Consider the following 15,246-nt stretch of genomic DNA (forward strand, 5'->3'; position numbering starts at 1 on the left):
GCTGCCTGGCGGGAGGGGGCAGGGGGTGAGTTGTGTCCAGGTCCCTCAGCAGCCAGGCCCTCTTGCCAAGGGGGAGAAGGGTCTCTCACGCCAGCCCTTCCTCCTAATTCCTCAGCTCTGGGGCAGATGCAGGGGGATGGGGCTGCCATGCGGCTGGGGCCAGTGGGGCCCCGGCTGATGATAATACTGAACCCACCCTGTGCCTCTCGTCCCTAGTCTCAGCGCATTAGGAACAAGGATGGGAGCGTTCTCGTGGACAGAGGGCTGGAGAGGAGCTGGCCAGGCATAGCCCCCCAGAGCCCCAGGCCTGAGCTCTGCCCCCCAGGCCATGGCGCTGGCCGGGCACGGGCAGGACGATCCTGCGAATAGCAGGGCACACGGCGGCCCGAGGCCAGGCTGTGACTGCAGTAGGTGGCTGCACAGGGCCCAGCCCGGGGGCCAGACAGCTGGCTCCGTGGCAAATTCCTCGGCGGTGATGCAAACGGGCGGGCGGATTGGGAGATGCCAGAACTAATCCAGCGAAGAGGGGGTTGCAAAGGCACTTGGTGCTGATCCGAACCTGGCTAAAGCCCCGGATTAGACTCCCGAGGGATAAACAAAGCGGGGTGCAGGGCCGGGCCAGGAGAGCAGGGCTGGGCTGAGCTCGGGGGGCACCTCGGTCAGCCCCAGTGCAGCCCGCCTGGGGGAGCCGCGAGGGGGGGCTGTGGCGGCGTTGGGGCGATCGCTGATTGGCGTCTGTCCCGCTGCTTCCCGCCAGGCCCCATGGAGCCGCCGGCCATTGTGTGAGCCGCTGTGTTTGGAGAAGCCCCTGGCTACGCAAACAGCCCGGGAGGCAGCCCCAGGCCCAGCCCATTGTGCCTGCCAACAATGCCCCTGAGCCCCCCAGCCTCCCCTCCCCCATGCCAGCGCCCACGGGGCCAGCCAGCGGGTGCCGTGCTTGCTGCAGACCAGAGGCTTTTCTCAGCCCCTGGCACAGGGGGGAGGTCCCTGCGCTTGCCTGGGTGGTCTCCTGGCCGTGCCCAGACCCAGGCTGGCACTGCTTGTCCGCCCTGCCCGGAGCTCCGGCCCTGCTCACTCTCTGGCCTGGAGCTCCCGGGGCAGGTGGCCTCTGCCAACAGGGAGAAGGGGTCCCCCGGCTCTCCTTGCGGCAGGGATGGGGGGTGCATAGCAGCCCCCCCTCCTGCTTGGGGAGGGACCCAAGGCGCCGAGCCAGCTCTCACTGCGGAGCCCTGGCGCTTTCTGCGGCCTCGGAGTGAGCATGGGGTTCCCTGGGGTCCCCCCTCCAGTGCCATGTGCCACCCTGTGCATGGTGGGCATCTGTCCCTGGGGTCCCCCCTCCAGCGCCATGTGCCACCCCGTGCATGGCGGGCATCCGTCCTGCTGTCCCTGGGGTCCCCCCTCCAGCCCAGCGGCATGGGGGCTCCACACGGGGGTCTGCCTGAGCTGACAATCAGCACCCCGAGGTCACAGGGGCTCAGACAGCCGGCTCCCCACAAGCAGCCAGCAGCCGGCACGTTCTGCCAGCAGCTCTGCAGCCCCAGGGCCCCCGGATTAGGGGCTATTGGCTTTCATGTTTTATCTCCAGAACAGCGAGTCCCTGGCTGGCTGCTTTCCAGCCGCAGGCGCAGATAACGCAGGGCTGTGTGCGTGGCCGGGTGTTCTGCTCGGAGGGTGTTTGCACAGCCTGACCCGAGCGCCTGAATACAGCAGTCGCCACGTCCTGATCTGGGGCCTGTTCACTGTGGGGCCTGTCTGGGTTTCAGAGCCCCCCCTTTGCCCCCCAGAGGGGCACGTAGCCAAGTGTGAAATGCACATGCACAAGGCTGTGTCTGCACATGTGTTCTGTGAGTGTCTAAGTGGGAGCGTCTCCCAGGTGATGGTACATTAGCATGCATGTGTGTATGCACTGGGACACGTGTGCTGCTCTGTGCGTGTGCGCACACTGGGGCGTGTGTGTGGAGGGGGTTGCATTCAGGGGCTGGTGCATGCTCTGTGCGTGTGTGTGCGTGTGCTCTGCGGCCAGTGCAGTGCATGCTGTGTGTGCGCGCGCTCTGGGACTGGTGCGTGCTCTGTGTGTGTGTGGGGGGGGGGGGGAGTGTGTGTGTGTGCATGCATGCTCTGGGGCTGGTGTGTGTGTGTGCGCGTGCGCTCTGGGGCTGGTGCGTGTTCTGTGTGTGTGTGCGTGTGTGTGTGCATGCACTCTGGGGCAGGTGTGGGTGTGTATGGGTGTGCATGCGTGTGTGCTCTGGGGCTGGTGTGTGTGTGCGCGCACTCTGGGACTGGGGTTCTGTGTGTGTGTCCGCACGCGTTGGGGCTCTGTGTGTGTGTGTGCGCACGCGCTCTGGGGCTGGTGTGTGTGTGTGTGCGCGCACGCTCTGGGGCTGCTGTGTGTGTGTGTGCGCACATGTGCTCTGGGTCTGGTGTGGGTGTGCGTGCATGTACGCTCTGGAGCTGGTGCGTGCTCTGTGTGTGTGTGTGTGCATGTGCTCTGGGGCTGGTGTGTGTTGTGTGTGTGCGCGCTCTGGGACTGGTGCATGCTGTGTGTGTGCACACATGCGCTCTGGGTCTGGTGTGGGTGTGCGTGCGCGTACGCTCTGGAGCTGGTGCGTACTCTGTGTGTGTGTGTGTGCATGTGCTCTGGGGCTGGTGTGTGTTGTGTGTGTGCGCGCTCTGGGACTGGTGCGTGCTGTGTGTGTGCACACATGCGCTCTGGGTCTGGTGTGAGTGTGCGTGCGTGTGCGCTCTGGGGCTGGTCTGTGTGTGTGTGCACGCTCTGGGGCTGGTGCGTGCTGTGTGTGTGTGCTGTGTGTGTGTGTGTGTGCATGTGTGCGCGCTCTGGGGCTGGTGTGGGTATGTGTTTGTGTGTTCATGCGTGTGCGCTCTGCGGCTGGTGCGTGCTCTCTGGGTGGCAGAGAGGCAGGGCAGCCTGTTTCCATCATCCCAAGCTTGCCCCTGGTGCCCCCCTCGTGGTCCCCCACGATGGCCAGGCCCCCGGTGCTGCCCAGCTTGTGCGACTGGCGCGTTTCCTGGCCCCGGCCCCGGCCCCGGCCCCGCAGAGCCAGGAGGGAGTGGGCTTTGTGGGCGTCACCGCGATGATGGCAGGCCACGAAGACCTGCTGCGTTCCCTGCCGGCGCTGGGTCTGCCTCCCCCCCGCTAACAGCCTCTCCGTCTCCTTCGTCCCCAGGCCCGGCCCCTGGCCGGCACGGCCCCTCTCCGGGCAGCGAGGGGGCGCTGGCCGCCTGGCCCAGGTGCACGCCGGAGAAGCCAGAGGAGTGCGGCTCCCCCAGCCCTGAGCTCGAGGCCCCGCCAGTGCCACGCCTGCTGCCCTCCCCGCCCCTCTTCGTCATGCTGCACGCCGACTGGAACACGGCCATGGCTGACTGGGGCCTGGCTTGGGAAGCCCACGTCTACGGGGCCGGCTCCCTCTTCAGCCTGCTGGCCCTGCTCTCCCTGCTGAGCCTGGCCTGCCTCCCCTTCCGCTGCCCGGGGGGCTGCACCTTCCTGGCCGCCCTCGACCTGCTGCTGGTGCTGGCCGGCGCCGCCCGGGCCTTCCTGCTCTTCTACGACGCCTATGGGCAGCAGGAGCGGCTGCCGGCCATCGCCTCGCTGCTGCTGCACGATCTGCCCTTCCCCTGCCTCTCCTCCGCGCTGGCCGTCGCCTTCCTACTGCTCTCCACCCGCTCCCGCGTCAAGCTCTCGCGCGCCCGCTTCCGGCACCCCGGCTGCCTGGCCGCCCTGGTGCTGCTGCACTTCTTCGTGGCCGTGGGCGCCGTCCTGGCCGCGGACCTGCTGCGCCAGTTCCCCTTCCTGCTGCTGGTCTCGCGGGGGACCTTCGCCCTGCTGGCCGCCCTCCTCTCCCTCGCCTTCCTCGCCTTTTATTGCCTGGGGCGGGCGGACGCCACGCAGATCTACAACCTCCAGAGCTCCACGCCGCCCACCGAGCACCTCAGCCGCTGCCCCTTCGCCGACGCTGGCGACTGGAGCCGGGCCGCGCGCACCACCCTGCTGGCCGCCTGCTTCGCCCTGCTGAGCGCTGCCCTGCAGGCCTACACCATCCTGCACGCCCTGGGCTACGGCCTGCCGCCGGGCTTCTTCGGGCCCTGGCCCTGGTGGTCCCTGCAGCTGGGCTGCCGGCTCTGCGAGGTGGGCACCGGGCTGCCCCTGGCCCTGGTGGGCCTGTACCCCGTGTTCTGCTCCCACGAGCCCCCCTGTGTGCACTGCTGGGGCGCGCTCTTCCGCGGCCCCGTGAAGGCCCCCATCCTGCCCAACAACTTCCAGTGGGCCGTGGCGCAGCACGAGAAGCTGGTGATGTGTGACACCATCGCCCGCAGCGACTCCGAGTTCCTGCCGCTCTACGCCCTAGCCGGGAGCCGCCTGAGTGCGGACGGGGCCACGGGCTACTGCGGCGCCCACAGTCCGGGGGCTGCCAGGGCCTCGGAGACGCGCCTCAAGGGCGACTACGGCTCGAAGACCTCCTCCGTCATCAGCATGGCCATGGACGGCGACCCCACCGCTGACTTCCGGCCCCCGTCGCCCATCAACCTGCGGCGCAGCATTGACGAGGCCCTCTTCGGCGAGGCCCTCATCCCCGCCAGCCTCTTCCAGCCCGCCGGCGCCCTAGCCAGGTCCAGCACCCTGGCACTCAGTCACCAGAGCCCCGGCCTGCAGGCGTGCGAGGGGCTCGGGGAGACGCCGGCCAGCCGCGGCCTGTACCAGACTTCCTCCTGTGGGGAGTTGGAGGCGGCCCTGCCCCAGGGAGGGGATGGGGAGGCGTCCCCGGAGGCCGGCGCACCTGACACCCCCCTCTGCTCCCCGGGCAGGTGGAGGGAAAGGAGCCGCTGCTCCAGCTCCCCCTACGGACTCTCCCTGGACGGCTCCTCCCTGGTCCTGTGTCCCGGCCCAGAGCAAACCACCCACGCGTCTTCCTTTGCGTACGAGCCGAAGCTGCCCCGGGGCCTGGGCGAGAGCAGCCCTCGCCGGTCCCCCCCGCCCCCCGGGGGGCCGTACCTGCCCCTGGCCCAGCCCTCCCAGGAGTCCTTGGACTCTCTGGTCCCGCAGCCACCGGCGGGCGAGGCGGCTGTGCTGCAGGGGGAGTTCATGGACGTGTGCCGGCAGATCGACGCGCTCAGCGTCAGCAGCGACACCATCGACCTGTAGGGAGAGGGGCCGCCCCGGCCCGCTGCTGCCACCTTCCCAGTGGGCCCGGCCTCGCAGGAGGAGCCAGGGCGGCCCTGAGACCCACATCTCCCCCCATGGTGCTAGGCGGGACGGGCCCTTCCCGCCCCTGGAGGGGAGTCCCCTCTGGTCAGAGCCAATGCATGGCCCATGCACTCCAGCAAAGGGTGCTCACCCCACACCCACGTCCCAGGGGTCCAGGGCCGGGGCAGATTCACAACGTTCCTCCCCTCCCCCCCACATGCCCCAGCGGCACCACCCCTGTCCTTCTCCCCCCCCCCCGCCCGAGATGGGGCTGGGGGAGCCCGTGGCTGGTCCTAGGGGCCTGCAGCTCTATGACGGGGAGAGGGCGCTCCAAGCTGGGGGAGAGAAAGGACTGTGGGCTCCCAACAGCCTGGGACCACAGCTCCTTGGAAAGGAGGCCCAGGGGCCCGGCTCTCACCCCGGCTCCCTGGAAGTGGCTCAGTGTCTATTAGAGATGCCCCCTGCCGCCCCCCCCCCCCCATCTGCCTGCTGCCCAATGCCCTGCTCCCTCCCAGCCCTGGGTGCGGGGGGGAGGGGGTGGGCCCAGACTTTGACCCCTGTATTAGCAATGAGGTAGGTTCGTGGTTTGTGCTCCAGACTCCAAAGCCCCTAGCGGCGGTGACAGGCCCCCGGGCGCGGGGGCTGTGGGTGCCGGAAACTCCTTCCCCCCACTTTTCATTAATAAAGTATTTTATCAACAGGAGCAGCTGGGTTCCTCGTCGGGCACGAGCAGGGGGAGTTACACAGCTAAACCAGGTAGCCTTCAGCCCGGGAAGAGCCAGCCATGGGGGGGGGCGGGGGGGCTGTGCCCATCCTGACAGCCCTGGACAGAGCCAGCCATGGGGGGGGGGGGGCGGGGGGGCTGTGCCCATCCTGACAGCCCTGGACAGAGCCAGCCATGGGGAGGGCGGGGGGGGCTGTGCCCATCCCGACAGCCCTGGGCAGAGCCAGCTGGGGGGGGGAGCTGTGCCCATCCTGACAGCCCTGGGCAGAGCCAGCCATGGTGGGGGGGGGCTGTGCCCATCCTGACAGCCCTGGGCAGAGCCAGCTGGGGGGGGGGGGGGCTGTGCCCATCCTGACAGCCCTGGGCAGAGCCAGCCATGGGGGGGGGGCTGTGCCCATCCTGACAGCCCTGGGCAGAGTCAGCCATGGGGGGTGCCCCGTGCCCCACCCTGACATGGGGAGCCCTGCAGTGAGCGTTGGGCCCCAGAACCGACCGTTGGGCACGGCAGAGCCCCGTCCCCGTCCAGCTGAGCGTGTCTGAGTGAAACACAAGTGCAGCCAAGGAGAAAGGGCGGCCCGGGGTTCATTATTAGGCAATCGTCGGGCGCTGTCCTGCTGCCCAGCACCAGAGCGCCTAATGGAGCCCCAGGGTGTGTGGTGCTGGGCGGGCAGGGAACAGAGCCAGCCCAGGGACCCCGTCTGAATGCCGTGGGCTGGGGACCGGCACAATGCGTCAGGCCAGACCCCCGGTGGGCGGCAGCTGTCACTCCCCTGAAGCCAGCAGAGGCAGCGGAGGATGGGCCCATAGTCACCCTTCGGCCAGCCCCAGCGGGACCCAACGGAGAGTGCCAATTCAGGACAAATCGCTTAAAACAGGGCAGTCACAGCCCAAGGCTGGGGGGTTTTCCACCTCTAAGGCAAACCAAACCAGCCAGACTAGGAGGACTTCGGTCTCACCCCACTGGCTAACCGCAAGTCTCACAAGCAATCTCCTTAGACACTCCAGTTTCCCAGTACTCCCACCAGTGCCACTCGTTATGGGGACAAATGGTTATGAAAACCAATACCCCAGTAAAAGAAAAAGGTTCTCCTGATCCCAAAGGACCAAGCCCCAGACCCAGGTCAATATACAAATCAGATCTTACCCACAAATCACGCTGTTGCCAATCCTTTAGAATCTAAAATCTAAAGGTTTATTAATAGAAAGAAAGAAATATAAATGAGAGTTAGAATTGGTTAAATGGAATCAATTACATACAGTAATGGCAAAGTTCTTGGTTCAGGCTTGCAGCAGCGATGGAATAAACTGCAGGTTCAAATCAAGTCTCTGGAATACATCCCCAGCTGGGATGGGTCATTCAGTCCTTTGTTCAAAGCTTCAGTTTGTAGCAAAATTCCTCCAGAGGTAAGAAGCAGGATTGAAGACAAGATGGAGATGAGGCATCAGCCTTATATAGTCTTTTCCAGGTGTAAGAACATCTCTTTGTTCTTACTGTGGAAAATTACAGCAAAATGGAGTCTGGAGTCACATGGGCCAGTCCCTGCATACTTTGCTGAGTTACAAGGCGTATCTGCCTTCTCTCAATGGGTCCATTGTATAGCTGATGGGCCTTAATGGGCCATCAAGCAGGCTAGGCAGAGCTAATCTCAGCTTGTCTGGGATGTCACCCAGAAGCATAGCTCAAGTTTGCCATACAGACAGTATAGAGCCAGTACTTATAACTTTGTTGCGGAGTGTGGGGGAGTCAGGGCCCTGCACCCCTCTTCCCGAGATTCACTGCGACTCTCAACCAGCCAGTAAAGCAGAAGGTTTATTTAAGGACAGGAACACCGTCTCAAGCAGAGCGTGTAGGTACGACCAGACCCCCTCAATTAGGTCCCTCTGGGAGGTTCAGGGAGCTTAGACCCCAGCTTGGGGGTTCCCTGCGTTGCACCACCCAGCCCCAACCGAAACTAACTCCAAACTCCTCCCGCTGCTCCTCTCCTTTGTTCAGTCTCCCGGGCAGAAGGTGTTAATTCTCCCCACCCCCGTTCCTGGCTCAGGTTACAGCTCAGGTAGCTTCCTTCAAGGGAAGTCCCCCCTCCTCACTGCAATCCCCCTGCAACATTCCCAGGTCAAATCTGCCCTGCTCCCTGCTCCGTCACATCTCTCCCCCCTTCGAGACTGAACTGAGCGGGGTCACTCTGACCAGTGACCTGGGGAAGTTCAGGGCTCCCTCTCCGGGACAATGCGTCCGCTATCAGGTTGTCACGTCCCTTCACATGGACCACGTCCATGTCATAATCCTGCAGGAGCAGGCTCCATCTCAGGAGCTTGGCGTTGGCTCCTTTCACCTGGTGCAGCCAGGTCAGGGGAGAGTGGTCGGTGTGCACGGTGAAGTGACGCCCAAAGAGATATGGCTCTAGTTTCTTGAGGGCCCACACCATGGCCAGGCATTCCTTCTCGATGGCCGCGTAGTTCTGCTCCCGGGGTAGCAACTTCTTGCTCAGGTACACGATGGGGTGTCTCTCCCCCTTTTCATCCTCCTGCATTAACACCGCCCCCAGTCCTGTGTCTGAGGCGTCGGTGAACACCATAAAGGGCTTGTCAAAGTCTGGGTTTGCCAGAACTGGGCCACTGACCAGAGCCTCCTTCAGCGCCCGGAGAGCCTCCTGGCACTCCTCGGTCCAGACCACTTTGTCTGGCTTCCCCTTCTTGCACAGCTCAGTGATGGGGGCGGCTATGGCGCTAAAGTGGGGCACGAACCTCCGATAGTACCCTACCATCCCAATAAAGGCTTGGACCTGCTTTTTGGTTTGAGGAGCGGGCCAGTCTCTGATCACCTCCACTTTGGCTGGTTCCGGCTTTAGGCAGCCGCTTCCCACCCGGTGGCCTAGGTAGGATACCTCAGCCATCCCCACCTTGCACTTCTCCGATTTTACGGTCAGACCAGCCTTCTGGAGTCGGTCCAGCACTTGTCTAACCTGGGACACGTGGTCCTCCCAGGTCTGGCTAAAGACACAGATGTCATCGATATACGCCACGGCAAAACTCTCCATCCCCCTCAGTAGCTGATCCACCAGGCGCTGGAAGGTGGCCGGCGCTCCCTTGAGGCCGAAGGGCAGGGTCAGGAACTCATAGAGCCCCAGAGGGGTGACAAAGGCCGATTTCAGCCTGGCATCTGCATCCAGCGGCACTTGCCAATAGCCCTTTGTAAGATCCATGGTGGTAAGGTACCGAGCACCTCCCAGCTTGTCTAGGAGCTCGTCCGGCCTGGGCATGGGGTAGGCATCGGCTACAGTGATGGCATTGAGCTTCCGATAGTCCACACAGAACCGGATCGACCCATCCTTTTTGGGGACCAGCACCACCGGCGAGGCCCAAGGGCTGGAAGACGGCTGGATCACCCCCAAAGCCAGCATGTCATTGACCTCTCTTTCCAGGTCCTGAGCAGTTTTCCCTGTGGCTCGGAAGGGGGAGCATTTTATAGGCGGGTGCGATCCTGTCTGCACCCGGTGGACAGTCAGATTAGTGCGTCCAGGCTGGTTGGAAAACAGCTGCTGGTACAGATGCAGCACCCCTCCGATCTCAGCTCGCTGGGCAGGGGTTAGCCGATCAGAGAGGGGAATTGCTTCCAGGGGGAAGCCAACTCTTGTCCCAGGGAATAGATCTACTAAAGGGTCATCTCCCTGCCCCTCCCACTGTCCACACACGGCCAACACCATATTCCCCCTGTCATAATATGGCTTCATCATATTCACATGGTACACCCGGTGGTGGTGTGCCCGGTTTGACAGCTCCACCACATAGTTTACCTCGTTTAGTTGCTTGACAACCTTGAAGGGCCCTTCCCAGGCGGCCTGGAGTTTGTTTTTCCTCACGGGGATGAGGACCATCACCTGATCCCCAGCGGCGAAGGCACGGGCCCGTGCTGTGCGGTCATACCAGACCTTCTGCTTCCTCTGGGCTCTGGCCAGATTCTCCCTGGCCAGGCCCATGAGCTCGGCAAGTCGTTCCCGGAAGGTCAGGACATACTCCACCACCGACTCTCCGTCAGGAGTGGCCTTCCCCTCCCATTCGTCTCTCATCAGGTCCAGGGGCCCCCTTACCCGCCTTCCATATAGCAGTTCGAAAGGCGAAAACCCGGTAGACTCCTGGGGTACCTCCCTGTACGCAAACAGCAGGTGAGGTAAGTACTTGTCCCAGTCCTGCGGGTGCTGATTCATAAATGTTTTCAGCATCATTTTTAGCATCCCATTGAACCTCTCCACCAGCCCGTTGGATTGGGGGTGATATGCTGAGGCCCAGTTGTGCCGGACCCCACATCTCTCCCACAAGCACCGGAGTAGGGCCGACATGAAGTTGGACCCTTGGTCCGTCAAGACTTCCTTGGGGAACCCCACTCGGCTGAAAATGGTCAGCAGCGCATCCGCCACAGTGTCTGCTTCAATGGACGATAAGGGCACTGCCTCGGGGTAGCGGGTGGCGAAATCTACCACCACCAGGATGTATTTCTTCCCAGACCGGGTCGTCTTGCTGAGAGGTCCCACTATGTCCATGGCCACCTTCTGGAAAGGCTCCTCTATGATGGGCAAAGGTCTCAATGCTGCCTTCCCCTTGTCCCGGGCCTTCCCCACCCTCTGGCAGGGGTCACAGGATCGGCAGTACTGCCGGACGTTGGTGAAGACCCCGGGCCAGTAAAAGTTCTGTAGCAGCCTCTGCCTGGTGCGCCGGATCCCCTGGTGCCCTGCGAGAGGGATGTCATGGGCCAGGTACAGTAGCTTGTGGCGAAACTTCTGGGGAACCACCAGCTGCCTCCTGATCCCCCACGACTCCACTTCCCCCGGGGGAGCCCACTCTCGGTACAGGAACCCCTTCTCCCACAGGAACCTCTCCTTGCATCCTCTCCTCATGGTCTGTACCACACTGAGGTCAGCCAGGCCCCTTAGCTTCCGCAGGGAGGGGTCCTTCTGCAACTCGGCCTGGAACTCGGCGGCTGGGGAAGGGATGGGGACCTGCTCCCTCTCGTCGGCTGGGTCGGAAGCCCCAGCCACCCCGCGGCCTGTCCTTGGGTGTTCCCTCCCCACCCGGGAAGGGTTCGGTGCCTCCGGTGGGACATCCTTCCCAAGGTCAGGGCGTAGTGCCCCTCGCCGGCTCTGGCTACGGGTCACGACTAAGGCGGTCTGGGGGCTGCTTGGCCAGTCCTCTAGGTCCCCCCCCATCAACACCTCAGTGGGCAAATGGTGGTGCACTCCCACGTCCTTGGGGCCCTCCTTGGCCCCCCATTTCAGGTGTACCCTCGCTACGGGAACCTTGAATGGGGTCCCGCCCACCCCGGTCAGGGTCAGGAAGGTGTTGGGCACCACCCGATCTGGGGCCACCACCTCGGGCCGGGCCAGTGTCACCTCTGCGCCCGTGTCCCAGTATCCATAAACTTTCTTCCCATCCACCTCCAGGGGAACAAGGCACTCGCTCCGCAGGGACAGCCCCGCGCCAACCCTGTAAACGGAGAACTTTGAATCCGGAGCATCTGGCCCCCCAGAGAAGCTGGCCGGGGGCCCTTCTCTCTCTTGAGCAGTTGATAAGCTGCCAGCCCCTCTTGCGTGGGAAGCCTGCCCCTCGTCCGTCTGGGCCTCTACCAAGTTAACCCGGTGCGGGTTCGGTCTGCTCAGTCTGTCCTTGAGCTTGGGGCACTGGGCCCGAACGTGGCCTCTTCGGCCGCAGTAATAGCAGCTCATGTCCCGTGGGTCCCCACAGCCTCAGGTCGGATGGGCACCGCTCATACAGTTGCTCCAGTACCAGCAGTTTAATCAGGTCCTCCTTCGTCTGGGCCCCACCAGCCCACTTGCTGGCGTATCTTTCCATGCGGGCGGCTAGTTGCAGATATGAGATCTCAGGGGTTTTATCTTGACTCCGGAACCTTTCCCGGTACATCTCAGGAGTCAGCCCAAACTCTCGTAGCAGGGCCTTTTTGAATAGTTCGTAGTCCCCTTTCTCTGCCTCTCCCAGTTGGCGGTACAATGCCACGGATTTGGGGTCCAGTAAGGGGGTAAGGACCCGGAGTCTGTCCGCGGGCTCCACCGGGTGCAGCTTGCAGGCCGTCTCAAAGGCCTCCAGGAAGTCATCCATGTCCTCCCCCTCCTTGTATGGGGCCATGATGCACTTATCAAAGCTCCATGCAGTCCTGGGTCCCCCCTCACTCACCGCAGCCGGGGGTTCGCTGCCCTTCAATCTCGCCAGTTCCAGGTCATGCTGACGCTGTCTCTCATTCTCCTGTCTCTGTCTCTCTTCATGCTGACGCTGTCTCTCATTCTCCTCCCGTTCATGCTGTCTCTGTCTCTCTTCACGCTGATGCTGTCTCTCTTTCTCCTCCCGTTCATGATGACGCTGTCTCTCTTCATGCTGTCTCTGTTGTTCACGATCCTCCAGCTACCTCAGTTTTAGCTCTTTCTCCCATTCCAGCCAATTCCGCTCCCCGGATGCCGAACGTCGCCGGGAGGATCCTCTGCTGGCCGGCGAGCTTCGCCGGGAGGGTCCCCTGCTGGCCGGGGGGGTCACAGCGCCTTCGGTATTTGCTGGGCTCCTCCCCACCCTTCCCCTAGGCATAGGAAGGAGGGGTCTCGGGAAGCCCTCAGCAGCTGGCTGACCACTCCCAGCTGGGACAGACACTGGTGCCTGCGCTGCATTTGCCAGGCTGCTTCCCTGAGACACAGGGATCAGTTCATTCGCGCGATCTTCCGCCTCCAGCTGGGCAATGAGCTGTTCTTTGGTGAGCCTCCCAATGCGCAGCCGCCTCTGCTTGCACAGCTCCACCAGGTCGCTCTTAAGCCGCTTGGCATACATCTTCCTGCTGGCCACTCACCGGCCTGTGTGCTCACAGCTCCCCAGTTCCCAGGGGGACCTCTAGTGTGCCAGCCCTTCTCGAGGTCACCGCCTCTCTGCCAGGGTCGAGCTGCAGACTCCTCCGCCCCTGGGACCACTCGCTGCGATCCCCCCGGGGGACCCTGTTACTGCAAAAGTCCTTCTCGCTGGTCACACACTCCCAGGGGTAATAACCGTCTCTCTCCCACTCTTCAGCAGGCCTGGTCCCCGTCAATCCCCCTTGGTTTTACTGCTCCCCAGTCACTTACTGCAGGAAGCGCCGTCCACGGGATGCAGTAGATCCCACCGCTGCCACCAGTTGTTGCGGATTGTGGGGGAGTTAGGGCCCTGCACCCCTCTTCCCGAGATTCACTGCGACTCTCGACCAGCCAGTAAAGCAGAAGGTTTATTTAAGGACAGGAACACAGTCTCAAGCAGAGCGTGTAGGTACGACCAGACCCCCTCAATTAGGTCCCTCTGGGAGGTTCAGGGAGCTTAGACCCCAGCTTGGGGTTCCCTGCGTTGCACTACCCAGCCCAAACCGAAACTAACTCCAAACTCCTCCCGCTGCTCCTCTCCTTTGTTCAGTCTCCCGGGCAGAAGGTGTTAATTCTCCCCACCCCCGTTCCTGGCTCAGGTTACAGCTCAGGTAGCTTCCTTCAAGGGAAGTCCCACATCCCCACTGCAACCCCCCTGCAACATTCCCAGGTCAAATCTGCCCTGCTCCCTGCTCCGTCACAAACTTCAACTACAAAACTGATACACACATATAGACAGCATAATCATAACCAGTAAACCAGAACCTTGTCTTAGACACCCCATTTGACCCCCTTTATACAAGATTTGGTGCCACTACAGGACTTTGGTTGCACCCGTGTTCTATATGGTCCCAGTTCAAGTCAATAACGTGACAAGCAGGGAACAATGTGGAGACAGTGCCTCCCCTACTCATCCGCCCCCATGCTCCCCAGGGCCGCCAGCAGGAAGGGAGGCCTCCCCAGGCCCCCAAAGCACCCAGCTGCACCAAGTCAGGGGCCCTCGCTGCAGGGAAGGCAGGGCCAGCAGCTGTGATGGGGGCTCCCTGGGCCAAGGCTGGGCTCCAGCAGGGGGAGCTGTGAGAGGTGAGGCGCAGCAGCCCCGGGTGGCAGCTGTGGGCGAATGCCTGCTGCCTTTGGCGATCCAGGGTGACACTGGGGGGGGGGGGGGCAGAGTGCCCCGGGAGCTGCCCAGCACTTGACCCTCCTGCGTGAGTCACGCTGGCTAGCCAGCCCCATCACTGGCACAGCCGAGCAGGGCCAGCTTTAGCAAGAGCGGGGCCCAATTCCTGGGGGCGGGGCTTGCAGCTCTGTCCCGGCTCTGCCAGCCCCAGAGCACAGCACCCGATGCACTGCCCAGCCCTGCCCCGGCTCTGCCAATACCCAGCTCCACCCAGCCCCAGAGCACAGCACCCGGTGCACTGCCCAGCCCTGGCTAAGAGAGACAAGCAGCCCCACACATCACTGCTACACCCTGTGGTCCCTGGGTCTACATCCAGGGACAGACCCAGTCAAAAGCCCGGCTTGACTCCAGAGCCAGCCCCGATCCTGGAGCCAGGCCAGCACAGACAGCCTGGGGCAGCCCACCACCCTGCTGATCAACCCGCAGGTTGACCTGGGCACAGCACTGAGACATGACCCCAAAGGGTGAGACATACCCCAGAGATGACACCAAAATCCCCTCCCCCGTCCCGTCCACAGATAGAGGTTGAACTCAGCGACCACTAGGGGGAGCCACATGCTGCAAGTTTGCAGGGTCCAGCATCTCAAAATCAAGGAAAGGGGCACAGAGAGAAAGAGACGATGGGACAGGGTGTGGGGGGATGGAGGGACGCTGGGGGCGTGTGGGATGGTGGGTGTGGATGGGGAGGGATGGAGGGACGCTGGGGGCGTGTGGGATGGTGGGTGTGGATGGGGAGGGATGGAGGGACGCTGGGGGCGTGTGGGATGGTGGGTGTGGATGGGGAGGGATGGAGGGACGCTGGGGGCGTATGGGATGGTGGGTGTGGATGGGGATGGATGGAGGGACGCTGGGGGTGTGTGGGATGGTGGGTGTGGATAGGGAGGGATGGAGGGATGCTGGGGGCGTGTGGGATGGTGTGTGTGTATGGGGATGGATGGAGGGATGCTGGGGGCGTGTGGGATGGTGGGTGTGGATGGGGATGGATGGAGGGATGCTGGGGGCGTGTGGGATGGTGGGTGTGGATGGGGATGGATGGAGGGACGCTGGGGGCGTGTGGGATGGTGGGTGTGGATGGGGAGGGATGGAGGGACGCTGGGGGCGTGTGGGATGGTGGGTGTGGATAGGGAGGGATGGAGGGACGCTGGGGGCGTGTGGGATGGTGGGTGTGGATAGGGAGGGATGGAGGGATGCTGGGGGCGTGTGGGATGGTGGGTGTGGATGGGGATGGATGGAGGGATGCTGGGGGCGTGTGGGATGGTGGGTG

The 15,246-nt window shown here is 63.2% G+C and overlaps 1 protein-coding gene across 2 annotated transcripts in view; it reads left to right on the forward strand.

The window, feature by feature from the left end:
* Positions 1–5,894, forward strand: part of PRRT4 (proline rich transmembrane protein 4) — a 30,064-nt gene extending 24,170 nt beyond the window's left edge. For both annotated transcript variants that reach the window (XM_054016155.1, XM_054016156.1), the window contains one exon: positions 3,186–5,894. In XM_054016155.1, the coding sequence (XP_053872130.1) occupies positions 3,186–5,158 (1,973 nt within the window). In that variant the 3' untranslated portion in view covers positions 5,159–5,894. The remainder of the gene's footprint in view (positions 1–3,185) is intronic.
* Positions 5,895–15,246: the final 9,352 nt, after the last annotated feature.

The sequence above is a fragment of the Malaclemys terrapin genome, chromosome 1 (genome assembly GCF_027887155.1).
Source record: "Malaclemys terrapin pileata isolate rMalTer1 chromosome 1, rMalTer1.hap1, whole genome shotgun sequence".
NCBI lineage: Eukaryota > Metazoa > Chordata > Testudines > Emydidae > Malaclemys > Malaclemys terrapin.